Here is an 18,120-nt window from a genome sequence, read left to right on the forward strand (position 1 = left end):
GTAATGGATTAAGTGAAAATAGGGTAATAATAAGTAAAAAGGGTTATTTATGACATTATTTGCGAATCTACGTGTTTAAATAATCAAAGGAGATGGTAGAGTGAAGGTCAAAAGGAACAAAAAGTGAAAAAAAAGTGTTGGAGACACCCGGACTCGAACCAGGGATCTCGAGGTTGGAAGTCAAGTGCGTTACCGATATACCAAAACATCTCCCATAGCGATTACACGTAAACGGGAAATGGAATTCAGAAATCCCACTTTGCAAGTGAAATATGAGCATGATCCCGGCATCTAATCGAAAAATAAAAGGCACACTTTTAATAGCTCATTGTCTCAGCTACAACATATCCAAAGCTCAGCGAAAAAAAAAGCTAAAACAACGGAGATTTTGCTCGCGAAAGACAGGAGTGTAGAATCCAGTTTTGAGAAAAAGTCATGTCCCATAGAGAATACACGCAAAATGCGAAAAATTGACATGCCTCCTTTAATCGCAAAAATACACCATGATACTTTTGTCAAAAATAAAAATTGTGAATACTGCATTTGTAGAAAATTGTCACAGTTAGAACATAGCCAAATTTGGAAGAAAATCAATAAATATTACGAGAAATACACTAAATTTTCCATGAATATGCTGACGTCATAATATGCAAATTAAAATTTTGAGTTTGGAGGCCATTATGATGACGTCATGAGTTAATTGAGGGTCAAATGAGACATAAAATCATATCTTTGACTCATAATCTATCTAAATATGAAAAAATATTGGGAGTTCCTGTCTATTCTGAAGAGTTACAAAGAATTTTGTATAGGCGTAATTTGTTACCATGAACTAATTAGAAACTCTCTTATTGAGATAAAGCAATTTATATTTGTCTTCTATGTATTACTGCAGGATTCAGATATTACAGCAGCAGAGGAAACTCTCCAATCTAGGACCCTGCTGGCATACATCTGTGAGGATGTCTTACTAGCTGGCCGGACCGTTGAGTCTTTGCAAGGAAGGCAGTATACGTATTCGGTTTTGCTGAATAAAGAAGGTATTATATCTCTAAATGTTATATATTTTAGTCAACATGTCAGAGATTAGGTAATGTGGTCCCCATGGTCAACTTCAAGGTCAAATCTTAGGTGAAATGATGGCAGGTTTGGAATCCTTATTGAATTACCTTTTCAACAATACCATTTTTGTGAAGAGAAGTTCCTGAGATACAAGGGTTCAAAGATGGTTATGCCCATTTTTGCCTAATATCTCAAAATTTGGTGGGCCAAATCTTCCAAACTCTTCACCAGATTAACCTAAAATTTGACATTTGGTGCTGTGAGATCACACTTGACAAGTTCACTAAGTTTCATTAAAATAGAAAATGGTCGGATTAAAACCATTGTATGATTTGACATGGAATGACCCTACGCTGGATTTACATAAAACTGCACAAAGTAATTGTATGGAAAGTAGTTTTCATTAAGAACTATGTGTTATTCTTGACCCATGATATCGGTAATCCAATCACTTGTTTTTTTTCTTCTTCAGAGAACAAGGTACATCACCTGGTCCTTACCGTGTGGAGAGCAGACGAGGTCGCAGAAAAGCCACCACATCTGGAGACCATTCAGTCAGGAGAGGTGTACAAGCACTTGATAGAAAGGTTCACTTCAGCTGATGACCTGATCCTTGTGTACGGACCACTAGTTGGTGAGTTTTCATCATATCCATTCCGTAATGATGTACTTTTTTTTGAATTAAACTTTGTCATAAAGTTAAGTGGTAGTTTAAATCAAAATCTTCCTATATTTTGTCTAGTTTTTACTTTTATTTTTCTTTGAAATTTCTGCTTCAAGTCACGTCGGTTATCAATGGGGAGTTATCTCCCCATTGATTATTTTAGCAAATGCATCCAGGTGAGAACTTCGTGGATGATCAGCCGAGGAAAACTATATCCACTTTGATAATAGTCACGTTTCGAGTAAACGTTTAATCGTATACCCGCCCGGTAAAGCCAGTAGTTGAATAATGAACTTGATAACAGTATAATCGATGACTCATTGGGAACCCAAGAACATCACCTAAAAAGAGTCTAAACGGATGTGAAATAGAAATCTGTCACAATAATTCTACTTTCTAAGACATTGTCAAGGAAGTTTAAATAAATCAAATTCCTACCTAATCTTAAAGGTACTATGTCCCATTTGCAGGCCAAAAAAAAGAAAAGGTTAAATTCCAACGGCATTTGAAAAATAATACTAATTTAGAACTTCCCTAAAAAAGGTGGGGCTTGAAAATATCTTCAAGTGGGAAAATAACGACTATTAGTTGTCAAATCGACTTGAGAGCCAATAAGTAATAGTCTTGATTTTCAGACCATTGTACCGCATGGTCATACGTTTTATGCTGCGCAAAGATTCAATTAGTTGAATTTTGGCCATCACAATAAGTGGGTTATTGATGTAGATAAATGCTCATGTACCATTTACAGCTCATTTTATGGATGTTATTACCAAAGAAGAAAAAAAGCCAGTCAGTCACTCAATAGTGTCCGACAGTGAATTCTAGCGGGTTTCCTTGCATAATTTGAATATTAGGACAATGCTAACGTTTAAATTTCACAGATATATTAACATACATGACATATTCATAATCAACCAATTTATAATGTATCGTTTAGATGTATAGTTGTCCCAAGTGTTGTGGTCTTGTCTAATGAAAATAGATGTCAGAGGACAATAAGGATTATTTGTAATGTTGTCCATCACAGTGAACATTACTATTTGTATCATTTATATCATGCTAGAATCCCATTATATAATGTTGGCTGGACAAAAGGTCCGGGATCACAGGGCCTGAAAGTTTCACTCTGTACCCCGAGTTCTCTGTTGTGAGGAAAAAAATATTTTGAGTGAATCGGTTATTTTCAGCTAAGTAATCATATTTCGTAAAAATCATCTATCAGTGAACAGTGGTCATAACAATTGATCTGTTTCAATGTCTTGATTTCTTTTCTTTTTTTCTCCATGTCGATTGTAAATTTCCAGATGCTACAGTTGCAGCTTTTAGACTGCATAGAAAAGCTGTAACAGTGGGATGTCCTGAAGTTGAGGAGGAAATTCGATTGATGGTGCGGCAATCTACCCTAATGGACAGCAGTGATCCCTACGAATACAGCGACGATTGATTTATATTAGGACGCTTGGTCAAAGGGGATACGATTTTCTAGTTTGGTACATGGTCAAAGGAGATAACAATTTCTAGTTTGGTCTTTGGTCAAAGGGGATAAAAATTTCCGGTTTTGGTATATGGTCAAAGGGGATAAAAATTTCCGGTTTTGGCACTTTGTTCAAAGGGGATAAAAATTTCCGGTTTTGGTGTATGGTCAAAGGGGATAAAAATTTCCGGTTTTGGCATTTGGTCAAAGGGGATAAAAATTTCCGGTTTTGGCATTTGGGTCAAAGGGGATAAAAATTTCCGGTTTTGGCATTTGGTCAAAGGGGATAAAAATTTCCGGTTTTGGCATGTGGTCAACGGGGATAAAATTTTCGGGTTTTGGCATTTGGTCAAAGGGGATAAAAATTTCCGTTTTTTGGCAATTGGTCAAAGGGGATAAAAATTTCCGGTTTTGGTATATGGTCAAAGGGGGTAAAATTTTCAGGATTCGGCATTTGGTAAAAGGGGATAAAAATTTCTGGTTTTTGGCAATTGGTCAAAGGGGATAAAAATTTCCGGTTTCGGTATATGGTCAAAGGGGATAAAAATTTCCGGTTTTGGCACTTTGGTCAAAGGGGATAAAAATTTCCGGTTTTGGCAATTGGTCACAAAGGGGATAAAATTTTCCGGTTTTGGTATATGGTCAAAGGGGATAAAAATTTCCGGTTTTGGCATTTGGTCAAAGGGGATAAAAATTTCCGGTTTTGGTATTTGGTCAAAGGGGATAAAAATTTCCGGTTTAGGCATTTGGGTCAAAGGGGATAAAAATTTCCGGTTTTGGTATATGGTCAAAGGGGATAAAAAATTCCGGTTTTGGTATTTGGTCAAAGGGGATAAAAATTTCCGGTTTTGGCATTTGGGTCAAAGGGGATAAAAATTTCCGGTTTGGCATTTGGTCAAAGGGGATAAAAATTTCCGGTTTTGGCAATTGGTCAAAGGGGATAAAATTTTCCGGTTTTGGTATATGGTCAAAGGGGATAAAAATTTCCGGTTTTGGCACTTTGTTCAAAGGGGATAAAAATTTCCGGTTTTGGCATTTGGTCAAAGGGGATAAAAATTTGGCTCACACAAGTGGAGTAAATTGTATATCTATCATTCATAGGTATTTTATTATTTGTACTTATTTATTTATATCTGTTAATGTATGAAAATGTCCAGATTTTGACATTTGGTCAAAAGGGGATAAAAATGTCCGGTTTTCAAGACATGGTATTGCTATTGGCTGACTCTATCAATTGTATTTGTATCGTCATATGTTTTTCATTATTTGTATATATTTATATTTGTAAATATTTGAAAATGTCCAGATTTGGGCATTTGGTTAAAAGGGGATAAAATTTTCCAGTTTCATGACATGGTTTTGCTATTGCCTTACACAAATGGATTGTATATGAATCATAGACATGTATTTCATTATTTGTACTTATGTTTGTAAATAATGAATATTCATTTTTGTAAAAGAAAGATATTACTTAATTTGTCTTTGATTATATGAATATTTTGTACAGTTATTATTTGTTTATCTTTGTTAGTAATAAAATTTTCTCTGCATATATTTATTTTGTAGATTTCTTTCATTAAATTGTAGTTGTGATTGTACTATATGATTCTGACAGATGAATCAATTAATAAGTGAGAATGATTATATACAGTATAAATAGAGAGAGAGAGAGAGAGAGAGAGAGAGAATTAGAGGATATTGGCACTTGGAATGAGATGAAAATGAGCATTAAGTAATTAATTGGCAAAAGTGTTTTAAATAAATCATGTTAGATTCAAAATATTGTCAGAGACACATAGTTTTTCCAAAGTACACTAGTATAGGAAAACAGTAACAAATTACCAGTAAATGAGCATAAAATTGCTTCACTTAATCTGGATTTATCAACATTCCTAGACCTACATACCAAAGCTTTTAAAAAATCTGATTTCCTTTGAAATAATTTATTGTTTATAATAATGATTATAATTACGATATTTACTATGATAATCAATATAACAATGATAATAATAATGATTATTATGATACTGCTGCTATTACTAGTACTACTACAACTACTAAGAAGAAGTAAATGAAGAAAAAGTGGTAGGAGAAGAATCATTTTAGCGATATTAGTGAGTATATTCTCAATGATTGAGGCATACACGTGCATAAACATTACATATTCCGTGGTAAGAATAAAGTAAGCGAGGAAAATGAAGGCAATGACAAACGAGAGCGAGAGAGAGAGAGAGAGACAGAATATGGCCGGGTTCAAATTAAGTTTTCTCTAAATTATTAGACCCAGTACTGAGGATCTTTTAATCTGCCATGTTTTTGTTATTTGATGGCTTATGAAGCTACATAGAAATGCCGTCTTTTGTCACCAAATATTGTTCAAATAGCATTGTAGAGACGATGAACAACAGCGAACGCAAAGTCGTTAGCCATGACAATGTAAATTTCTATCTCGTTCTGCTAAATGATCCGAACAATAGAATCAACCAAGTAGATGTTAAACGAATTTTTTCATGAGTTCTGAAATTTCAATTTGTTACTGCATGTCATAATAGTATTAAAGAGCAGCAATGGCGAACGATTGTCGATAAAATTCAGAAATTGTTGCTTAGATTGATTAAATTACCATGAGACATCAAGCTACATAGAACTATGATCGACAAACATGATATTGTTTTGAAAACAGTCTGAAAACATTGGAGCTAGAATGAATAAGAGATAATGTGGTCATGTAAACAAGTGCATTATGTCCATGTTAATCCCCTAGTTCCAATATCATGATTGTATTCTCTATTTATTTCTCCTATATAATTTATTTCAATTTAAAATAGAAATTCTAATGTTCCTTCTTTTGGCTTGATAATATTTCAGCAACGAATTGACAGTTTTGGTAGACATCTTGGATGTATCGTAGCAATAAATTCTTGGCACATGACGTATTGTGTATACGATAGTAATGATAAGAAGAAGAAGCATACAAATAACTATAAGAATAATAACAATAACACATAATTACTATAATAATGATTATAATTACGATATTTACTATGATAATCAATATAACAATGATAATAATAATGATTATTATGATACTGCTGCTATTACTAGTACTACTACAACTACTAAGAAGAAGTAAATGAAGAAAAAGTGGTAGGAGAAGAATCATTTCAGCGATATTAGTGAGTATATTCTCAATGATTGAGGCATACACGTGCATAAACATTACATATTCCGTGGTAAGAATAAAGTAAGCGAGGAAAATGAAGGCAATGACAAACGAGAGCGAGAGAGAGAGAGAGAGAGAGACAGAATATGGCCGGGTTCAAATTAAGTTTTCTCTAAATTATTAGACCCAGTACTGAGGATCTTTTAATCTGCCATGTTTTTGTTATTTGATGGCTTATGAAGCTACATAGAAATGCCGTCTTTTGTCACCAAATATTGTTCAAATAGCATTGTAGAGACGATGAACAACAGCGAACGCAAAGTCGTTAGCCATGACAATGTAAATTTCTATCTCGTTCTGCTAAATGATCCGAACAATAGAATCAACCAAGTAGATGTTAAACGAATTTTTTCATAAGTTCTGAAATTTCAATTTGTTACTGCATGTCATAATAGTATTAAAGAGCAGCAATGGCGAACGATTGTCGCTAAAATTCAGAAATTGTTGCTTAGATTGATTAAATTACCATGAGACATCAAGATACATAGAACTATGATCGACAAACATGATATTGTTTTGAAAACATTCTGAAAACATTGGAGCTAGAATGAATAAGAGATAATGTGGTCATGTAAACAAGTGCATTATGTCCATGTTATTCCCCTAGTTCCAAATCATGATTGTATTCTCTATTTATTTCTCCTATATAATTTATTTCAATTTAAAATAGAAATTCTAATGTTCCTTCTTTTGGCTTGATAATATTTCAGCAACGAATTGACAGTTTTGGTAGACATCTTGGATGTATCGTAGCAATAAATTCTTGGCACATGACGTATTGTGTATACGATAATAATGATAAGAAGAAGAAGCATACAAATAACTATAAGAATAATAACAATAACACATAATTACTATAATAATGATTATAATTACGATATTTACTATGATAATCAATATAACAATGATAATAATAATGATTATCATGATACTGCTGCTATTACTAGTACTACTACAACTACTAAGAAGAAGTAAATGAAGAAAAAGTGGTAGGAGAAGAATCATTTCAGCGATATTAGTGAGTATATTCTCAATGATTGAGGCATATACGTGCATAAACATTACATATTCCGTGGTAAGAATAAAGTAAGCGAGGAAAATGAAGGCAATGACAAACGAGAGCGAGAGAGAGAGAGAGAGAGAGACAGAATATGGCCGGGTTCAAATTAAGTTTTCTCTAAATTATTAGACCCAGTACTGAGGATCTTTTAATCTGCCATGTTTTTGTTATTTGATGGCTTATGAAGCTACATAGAAATGCCGTCTTTTGTCACCAAATATTGTTCAAATAGCATTGTAGAGACGATGAACAACAGCGAACGCAAAGTCGTTAGCCATGACAATGTCAATTTCTATCTCGTTCTGCTAAATGATCCGAACAATAGAATCAACCAAGTAGAATCAACTGTTAAACGAATTTATCATGAGTTCTGAAATTTCAGTTTGTTACTGCACGTCATAATAGTATTAAAGAGAAGCAATGGCGAACGATTGTCGCTAAAATTCAGAAATTGTTGCTTAGATTGATTAAATTACCATGAGACATCAAGCTACATAGAACTATGATCGACAAACATGATATTGTTTTGAAAACATTCTGAAAACATTGGAGCTAGAATGAATAAGAGATAATGTGGTCATGTAAACAAGTGCATTATGTCCATGTTATTCCCCTAGTTCCAAATCATGATTGTATTCTCTATTTATTTCTCCTATATAATTTATTTCAATTTAAAATAGAAATTCTAATGTTCCTTCTTTTGGCTTGATAATATTTCAGCAACGAATTGACAGTTTTGGTAGACATCTTGGATGTATCGTAGCAATAAATTCTTGGCACATGACGTATTGTGTATACGATAATAATGATAAGAAGAAGAAGCATACAAATAACTATAAGAATAATAACCATAACACATAATTACTATAATAATGATTATAATTACGATATTTACTATGATAATCAATATAACAATGATAATAATAATGATTATTATGATACTGCTGCTATTACTACTACTACTACAACTACTAAGAAGAAGTGAATGAAGAAAAAGTGGTAGGAGAAAAATCATTTCAGCGATATTAGTGAGTATATTCTCAATGATTGAGGCATACACGTGCATAAACATTACATATTCCATGGTAAGAATAAAGTAAGCGAGGAAAATGAAGGCAATGACAAACGAGAGCGAGAGAGAGAGAGAGAGAGAGACAGAATATGGCCGGGTTCAAATTAAGTTTTCTTTAAATCAGACCCAGTACTGAGGATCTTTTCACGTGCCATGTTTTTGTTATTTGATGGCCTTTGAAGCTACGTAGAAATGCCGTCTTTTGTCACCAAATATTGTTCAAATAGCATTGTAGAGACGATGAACAACAGCGAACGCAAAGTCGTTAGCCATGACAATGTAAATTTCTATCTCGTTCTGCTAAATGATCCGAACAATAGAATCAACCAAGTAGAATCAACTGTTAAACGAATTTATCATGAGTTCTGAAATTTCAATTTGTTACTGCACGTCATAATAGTATTAAAGAGCAGCAATGGCGAACGATTGTCGATAAAATTCAGAAATTGTTGCTTAGATTGATTAAATTACCATGAGACATCAAGCTACATAGAACTATGATCGACAAACATGATATTGTTTTGAAAACAGTCTGAAAACATTGGAGCTAGAATGAATAAGAGATAATGTGGTCATGTAAACAAGTGCATTATGTCCATGTTAATCCCCTAGTTCCAATATCATGATTGTATTCTCTATTTATTTCTCCTATATAATTTATTTCAATTTAAAATAGAAATTATAATGTTCCTTCTTTTGGTTTGATAATATTTCAGCAACGAATTGACAGTTTTGGTAGACATCTTGGATGTATCGTAGCAATAAATTCTTGGCACATGACGTATTGTGTATACGATAATAATGATAAGAAGAAGAAGCATACAAATAACTATAAGAATAATAACCATAACACATAATTACTATAATAATGATTATAATTACGATATTTACTATGATAATCAATATAACAATGATAATAATAATGATTATTATGATACTGCTGCTATTACTACTACTACTACAACTACTAAGAAGAAGTAAATGAAGAAAAAGTGGTAGGAGAAAAATCATTTCAGCGATATTAGTGAGTATATTCTCAATGATTGAGGCATACACGTGCATAAACATTACATATTCCATGGTAAGAATAAAGTAAGCGAGGAAAATGAAGGCAATGACAAACGAGAGCGAGAGAGAGAGAGAGAGAGACAGAATATGGCCGGGTTCAAATTAAGTTTTCTTTAAATCAGACCCAGTACTGAGGATCTTTTCACGTGCCATGTTTTTGTTATTTGATGGCCTTTGAAGCTACGTAGAAATGCCGTCTTTTGTCACCAAATATTGTTCAAATAGCATTGTAGAGACGATGAACAACAGCGAACGCAAAGTCGTTAGCCATGACAATGTAAATTTCTATCTCGTTCTGCTAAATGATCCGAACAATAGAATCAACCAAGTAGAATCAACTGTTAAACGAATTTATCATGAGTTCTGAAATTTCAATTTGTTACTGCACGTCATAATAGTATTAAAGAGCAGCAATGGCGAACGATTGTCGATAAAATTCAGAAATTGTTGCTTAGATTGATTAAATTACCATGAGACATCAAGCTACATAGAACTATGATCGACAAACATGATATTGTTTTGAAAACAGTCTGAAAACATTGGAGCTAGAATGAATAAGAGATAATGTGGTCATGTAAACAAGTGCATTATGTCCATGTTAATCCCCTAGTTCCAATATCATGATTGTATTCTCTATTTATTTCTCCTATATAATTTATTTCAATTTAAAATAGAAATTCTAATGTTCCTTCTTTTGGCTTGATAATATTTCAGCAACGAATTGACAGTTTTGGTAGACATCTTGGATGTATCGTAGCAATAAATTCTTGGCACAGGACGTATTGTGTATACGATAATAATGATAAGAAGAAGAAGCATACAAATACCTATAAGAATAATAACCATAACACATAATTACTATAATAATGATTATAATTACGATATTTACTATGATAATCAATATAACAATGATAATAATAATGATTATTATGATACTGCTGCTATTACTACTACTACTACAACTACTAAGAAGAAGTGAATGAAGAAAAAGTGGTAGGAGAAAAATCATTTCAGCGATATTAGTGAGTATATTCTCAATGATTGAGGCATACACGTGCATAAACATTACATATTCCATGGTAAGAATAAAGTAAGCGAGGAAAATGAAGGCAATGACAAACGAGAGCGAGAGAGAGAGAGAGACAGAATATGACCGGGTTCAAATTAAGTTTTCTTTAAATCAGACCCAGTACTGAGGATCTTTTCACGTGCCATGTTTTTGTTATTTGATGGCCTTTGCAGCTACGTAGAAATGCCGTCTTTTGTCACCAAATATTGTTCAAATAGCATTGTAGAGACGATGAACAACAGCGAACGCAAAGTCGTTAGCCATGACAATGTAAATTTCTATCTCGTTCTGCTAAATGATCCGAACAATAGAATCAACCAAGTAGAATCAACTGTTAAACGAATTTATCATGAGTTCTGAAATTTCAATTTGTTACTGCACGTCATAATAGTATTAAAGAGCAGCAATGGCGAACGATTGTCGCTAAAATTCAGAAATTGTTGCTTAGATTGATTAAATTACCATGAGACATCAAGCTACATAGAACTATGATCGACAAACATGATATTGTTTTGAAAACACTTTGAAAACATTGGAGCTAGAATGAATAAGAGATAATGTGGTCATGTAAACAAGTGCATTATGTCCATGTTAATCCCCTAGTTCTAACATCATGATTGTATTCTCTATTTATTTCTCCTATATAATTTATTTCAATTTAAAATAGAAATTCTAATGTTCCTTCTTTTGGCTTGATAATATTTCAGTAACAAATTGACAGTTTTGGTAGACATCTTGGATGTATCATAGCAATAAATTCTTGGCACATGAAGTATTGTGTATACGATAATAATGATAAGAAGAAGAAGCATACACATAACTATAAGAATAATAACAATAACACATAATTACTATAATAATGAATATAATTACGATATTTACTATAATTATAAATATAACAATGATTATTATGATACTGTTGCTATTACTACTCCAACTACTACTACTAGGAAGTAGAAGATGAAGAAGAAGGGGAAGGAGGAGAATCGTTTTTAGCGAAAATAGTGGTTATTTTCTTTTTATATGATTGAGGCATACACTCAAATTTAAATCATAATCAAACAGGCATCTGAAGTTTTTAGATGCTTACTATTTGCTTCATGTTGTTGAAAATCGCCCCCGGCTGGATCGAACCCTGCTTCCCTGCATCAACGAACAAACTTTGAGAAAAGTTTTTTGTCTCCCTTTAATTAAAAGTCGTTTTACAAACTTTTGACCATCGAATAATACACGCATTCATTCAGCTAAACTTGACACGAGGTTATTTTTGGCTAATTTTATATCGTGTATTTTGTAGAAAGATACAAACCCTCGTGTAATTTAAATAACGTTGGAAATTTGGAATTGAATTGGGGCCTTGAGCAAAGAATACACGTTAAGATGACCAAAAGTGCGAGGTAGTTTTCACTGCCCGTGGGATCATACAATATGTCATCTAAATCGTTTGCCTGTAGGTCTGGAGTATCGAAGGTCGATAAATTTAAGATCAGACCTTCGAAGGGTCATTTTATCTAATTTTCATCTGACAAATTTGAGGCATAAAAAAAAAATCAAAAGCAGTTGGAGAAAAGACATCTCCAAGTCTCCAGCAGTAAGACAATTAATGACAAGCACAATTGAAGACCAATCTAAGACGCGTTTATAGTGACGGCAGACTTCTGTGGGACGTTTAAAATTGTAATGAAGTTTGATTTGGACTCGTCGTCTTTGACCACAAATTTCGTCATGATCCCGTCATCAAAATGGAAAATAAATGCCACAAGTAATTTAAAAAATAACCTCAGCAACAACATAATACATTTTTTTGAGAAATTCGAATAAAGATGAACGATTTATGATCCAACGTGCATTGTCAGTAATTACTTAATCAATTAAAATATATTAACATTAAAAGTTGAACGAGCAATATGATGATGTCGGAAAATCCGATAAGCCAAAAAGATGTATGGAATAATATATACGACTCATACTTAATCCATTTATTAAAAGAAATTGGATTATCTGGGCACTTATAGAAGTTATGACCAATTAAACATAGGCATGTTTTAGTTTTAAATTGCAAATGTGTGCGCGCGCGTGATGTTATCTTTGACGCCCACTTATTCCATCATTATGTGTCAAAATTGTCTGAAATTTACAGGGATTGTTGAGGGAAGTAGCAGGAATCAAAAAAATGCAAAATAAAAAGGAATTTCTCCGTTCCACGTACCTTATGCGCGCAAATACGCGCGCACCGACCCGCACGCGCAGACATTTTTGAAACGCTTAAAATTGTCTGAAACGTATAGAAAATTACTTGGTTTGGGGGTTTAAGCACTTTAAATTCTTATTTCTTTTTGACGCGCGCGTACGCGCACGTTTAAAAGGGAAGGCGCATGTGCGTGGGCTAAAATTCTGACGCATGACCTGAGCATGATTTATGCCAAATTTGAATTGAAATTGATATTGCATGGCTGAGGTACGACTATCAATGACATTTCACATAATGACGTCATGATGACGTCACGATGAACTGGCGTCGCTGAAAAATCAGGCAGTTCTAAGTTGGACTAAGATCTATCTTTAAGCCAAGTTTCATGACAATGGCTTGATCCATTATTGAGATATCCTGCGAACAAGTTTATGGAAGAATATGATGAATTCTTCCATACAGACACAAAATAAATACTAGACTTTAATTCGTCACTTAGACGAATTAGGTGATACGTATGATAATGGTCTACATAACGAATAATGCATTACAAGATATATTATTTTGTAAAATGCTTCTCCAATTCATATGCTTCTCCCATTATGATCTAGTCATATGTCAAGATTAAATTGTGTCTCCTTGATCATCATGGATCTAGGGAAGATAGACTGAAACAATATATGACCTTTGACCCTGTGCAGTAACCAGTTACACATTTGACTCTAATTTACATCATGAAGAACACCTTTTGACGATTTTTATCTTATTCAAAGAAATGAAAATGTAACTGATAAATGATTATCATCATTATGATAATGATGATCATGATGATCATGATCATGATCATGAGCGCGATCATGACATCTTATTGAAAAAATGAGGGTTGATTTAGATAGCATATAGTCTCAGCTACAACATACTCAAAAATCAACAAATTCCAAGCCGAAATAACGGCGATATTGCTAGCAAAAGACAGGAATGTAGACTCCAGATTTTAGAAAAAGTCATCTCCCTTAGGGATTACACGCAAAAAGTAATGGATTAAGTAAAAATAGGGTAATAATAAAGTAAAAAGGGTTATTTATGACATTATTTGCGAATCTACGTGTTTAAATAATCAAAGGAGATGGTACAGTGAAGGTCAAAAGGAAAAAAAAGTGAGAAAAAAAAGTGTTGGAGACACCCGGACTCGAACCAGGGATCTCGAGGTTGGAAGTCAAGTGCGTTACCGATATACCAAAACATCTCCCATAGCGATTACACGTAAACGGGAAATGGAATTCAGAAATCCTACTTTGCAAGTGAAATATGAGCATAATTCTGGCATCTAATCGAAAAATAAAGGACAAACTTTTGATAGCTCATTGTCTCAGCTACAACATATCCGAAGCTCAGCGAAAACGAAGTTAAAACAACGGAGATTTTGCTCGCGAAAGACAGGAGTGTAGAATCCAGTTTTGAGAAAAATTCATGTCCCATAGAGAATACACGCAAAATGCGAAAAATTGACATGCCTCCTTTAATCGCAAAAATACACCATGATACTTTTGTCAAAAATAAAAATTGTGAATACTACATTTGTAGAAAATTGTCTCAGCTAGAACATATCAAAATTAAAAAGAAAATTGATCCATATTTACAGAGATACAATCAATTTTCCAAAAATATGCTGACGTCATAATATGCAAATTAAAATTTTGAGTTGGGAGGCCATTATGATGACGTCATGAGTTAATTGAGGATCAAATGAGACATGAAATCATATCTCCGACTCATAATCTATCCAAATATGACAAAATATTAGGAGTTTCTATCTATTCTAAAGAGTTACAATGAATTTTATATAGGCATGTTTTTGCCCATGTATTGTGGATAAAGATAACGCAAATCCGCGCGTGCTGTCAACTTTGACGGACGCTCATTGCGTTAATAAAAGGTGAACAAATTATCAAAATGCTTGGAAAAATGTACCGAATATGATGACAGAAAAAAATCGGCGATTCTATGTTGCAAAATGCCAGTACGCGCGAAAACGCGCGCGCATGCGCGTGTGCGTAATTTTTTTATCAAATGCTCCATATGGCCTGAAACGTATGCAAAAAAAATTTGGGATGATTTAGAGCATTTTTAATTTTTGCGCGCGCGTTAACGCGCGCACAAACGCGTACGCGCATTTTTGCGTGCATTTATTGACCTGAAATTGACCGGACGGATATTGATCTTAATCCTGATAATTATAAATGAAAAATTTCTTTCCGTTATGAAGATATGATCATAAGTTGATTTTCACAAAATGGCGCCTGGATGACGTCACGATCATTTTGACTCTCCAAAAAGTCACGCAGTTCTAAGTTAGACTAAGATCTATTATCATGGCAAGTTTCATGATAATGGCTTTATTCAGTCTTGAGATATCTTGCGAACAAATTCGAGGAAGAATAATAAAAATAAATAATAATAAAGAAAAATCTTGACGAAATCAAAAGGTGATACGTAGACTTCGTTACGTATCACCTAACTAGACTTTAATTCGTCACTTAGACGAATTAGGTGATACGTATGATAACGGTTTACATAACGAATAATGCATTACACGATATATTATTTTGCTTCTCCCATTCATATGCTTCTCCCATTATGATCTATTCATATGTCAAGATTAAATTGTGTCTCCTTGATCATCATGGATCTAGGAAAGATAGATTGAAACAATATATGACCTTTGACCCTGTGCAGTAACCAGTTACACATTTGACTCTAATTTACATCATGAAGAACACCTTTTGACGATTTTATCTTATTCAAAGAAATGAAAATGTAATTGATAAATGATTATCATCATTATGATAATGATGATCGTGATGATCATGATCATGATCATGAGCGCGATCATGACATCTTATTGAAAAAATGAGGGTTGATTTAGATAGCATATAATCTCAGCTACAACATACTCAAAAATCAACAAAATCCAAGCCGAAATAACGGCGATATTGCTCGCAAAAGACAGGAATGTAGACTCCAGATTTGAGAAAAAGTCATTTCCCATAGGGATTACACGCAAAAAGTAATGGATTAAGTGAAAATAGGGTAATAATAAAGTAAAAAGGGTTATTTATGACACTTTTTGCGAATCTACGTGTTTAAATAATCAAAGGAGATGGTACAGTAAAGGTCAAAAGGAAAAAAAAGTGAAAAAAAAAGTGTTGGAGACACCCGGACTCGAACCAGGGATCTCGAGGTTGGAAGTCAAGTGCGTTACCGATATACCAAAACATCTCCCATAGCGATTACACGTAAACAGGAAATGGAATTCAGAAATCCTACTTTGCAAGTGAAATATGAGCATGATCCCGGCATCTAATCGAAAAATAAAGGGCACACTTGTGATAGCTCATTGTCTCAGCTACAGCATATCCGAAGCTCAGCGAAAACGAAGCTAAAACAACGGAGATTTTGCTCGCGAAAGACAGGAGTGTAGAATCCAGTTTTGAGAAAAAGTCATGTCCCATAGAGAATACACGCAAAATGCGAAAAATTGACATGCCTCCTTTAATCGCAAAAATACACCATGATACTTTTGTCAAAAATAAAAATTGTGAACATTACATTTGTAGAAAATTGTCTCAGCTAGAACATATCAAAATTAAAAAGAAAATTGATCCATATTTACAGAGATACAATCAATTTTCCAAAAATATGCTGACGTCATAATATGCAAATTAAAATTTTGAGTTTGGAGGCCATTATGATGACGTCATGAGTTAATTGAGGATCAAATGAGACATGAAATCATATCTCCGACTCGTAATTTATCCAAATATGACAAAATATTAGGAGTTTCTATCTATTCTAAAGAGTTACAATGAATTTTATATAGGCATGTTTTTGCCCATGTATTGTGGATAAAGATAACGCAAATCCGCGCGTGCTGTCAACTTTGACGGACGCTCATTGCGTTAATAAAAGGTGAACAAATTATCAAAATGCTTGGAAAAATGTACCGAATATGATGAGAGAAAAAAATCGGCGATTCTATGTTGCAAAATGCCAGTACGCGCGAAAACGCGCGCGCATGCGCGTGTGCGTAATTTTTTTATCAAATGCTCCATATGGCCTGAAACGTATGCAAAAAAAATTTAGGATGATTTAGAGCATTTTTAATTTTTGCGCGCGCGTAAACGCGCGGACGAGCGCGCACGCGCGCATTTACGCACGTTTATTGACCTCTACTTGACCGGACGGATATTGATCTTAATCATGATAAATATGAATGAAAAATTATTATTCGTTATAAAGATATGATCATTAGTTGATTTTCACAAAATGGCGCCTGGATGACGTCACGATGACTTTGAGTCTTTGAAAAGTCACGCAGTTCTAAGTTAGACTAAGATCTATCATCATTGAAAGATTCATAACAATGGCTTTGTTCAGTCTTGAGATATCCTGCGAACAAATTCGAGGAAGAATAATAATAAATAAATAACTAGACTTTAATTCGTCACTTAGACGAATTAGGTGATACGTATGATAGTGGTTTACATAGCGAATAATGCATTACACGATATATTATTTTGTAAAATGCTTCTCCCATTTATATGCTTCTCCCATTATGATCTATTCATATGTCAAGATTAAATTGTGTCTCCTTGATCATCATGGATCTAGGGAAGATAGATTGAAACAATATATGACCTTTGACCCTGTGCAGTAACCAGTTACACATTTGACTCTAATTTACATCATGAAGAACACCTTTTGACGATTTTTATCTTATTCAAAGAAATGAAAATGTAATTGATAAATGATTATCATCATTATGATAATGATGATCATGATGATCATGATCATGATCATAAGCGCGATCATGACATCTTATTGAAAAAAAAGAGGGTTGATTTAGATAGCATATAGTCTCAGCTACAACATACTCAAAAATCAACAAAATCCAAGCCGAAATAACGGCGATATTGCTCGCAAAAGACAGGAATGTAGAATCCAGATTTGAAAAAAAAAGTCATCTCCCATAGGGATTACACGCAAAAAGTAATGGATTAAGTGAAAATAGGGTAATAATAAAGTAAAAAGGGTTATTTATGACATTATTTGCGAATCTACGTGTTTAAATAATCAAAGGAGATGGTACAGTGAAGGTCAAAAGGAAAAAAAAAAGTGAAAAAAAAGTGTTGGAGACACCCGGAATCTCGAGGTTGGAAGTCAAGTGCGTTACC

The 18,120-nt window shown here is 33.6% G+C and overlaps 1 protein-coding gene across 1 annotated transcript in view; it reads left to right on the top strand.

Annotated features, from left to right (window-relative positions):
* Positions 1-3,932, top strand: part of LOC115929098 — a 66,351-nt gene extending 62,419 nt beyond the window's left edge. The window contains exons 2-4 of the mRNA XM_030997274.1: positions 813-1,040; positions 1,535-1,696; positions 3,034-3,932. Of these exons, the coding sequence (XP_030853134.1) occupies positions 813-1,040; positions 1,535-1,696; positions 3,034-3,173 (530 nt within the window). The 3' untranslated portion in view covers positions 3,174-3,932. The remainder of the gene's footprint in view (positions 1-812; positions 1,041-1,534; positions 1,697-3,033) is intronic.
* The last annotated feature ends 14,188 nt before the right edge of the window (positions 3,933-18,120 follow it).

Source organism: Strongylocentrotus purpuratus, unplaced genomic scaffold, assembly GCF_000002235.5.
Source record: "Strongylocentrotus purpuratus isolate Spur 01 unplaced genomic scaffold, Spur_5.0 spur5_scaffold_4, whole genome shotgun sequence".
Classification (NCBI taxonomy): domain Eukaryota; kingdom Metazoa; phylum Echinodermata; class Echinoidea; order Camarodonta; family Strongylocentrotidae; genus Strongylocentrotus; species Strongylocentrotus purpuratus.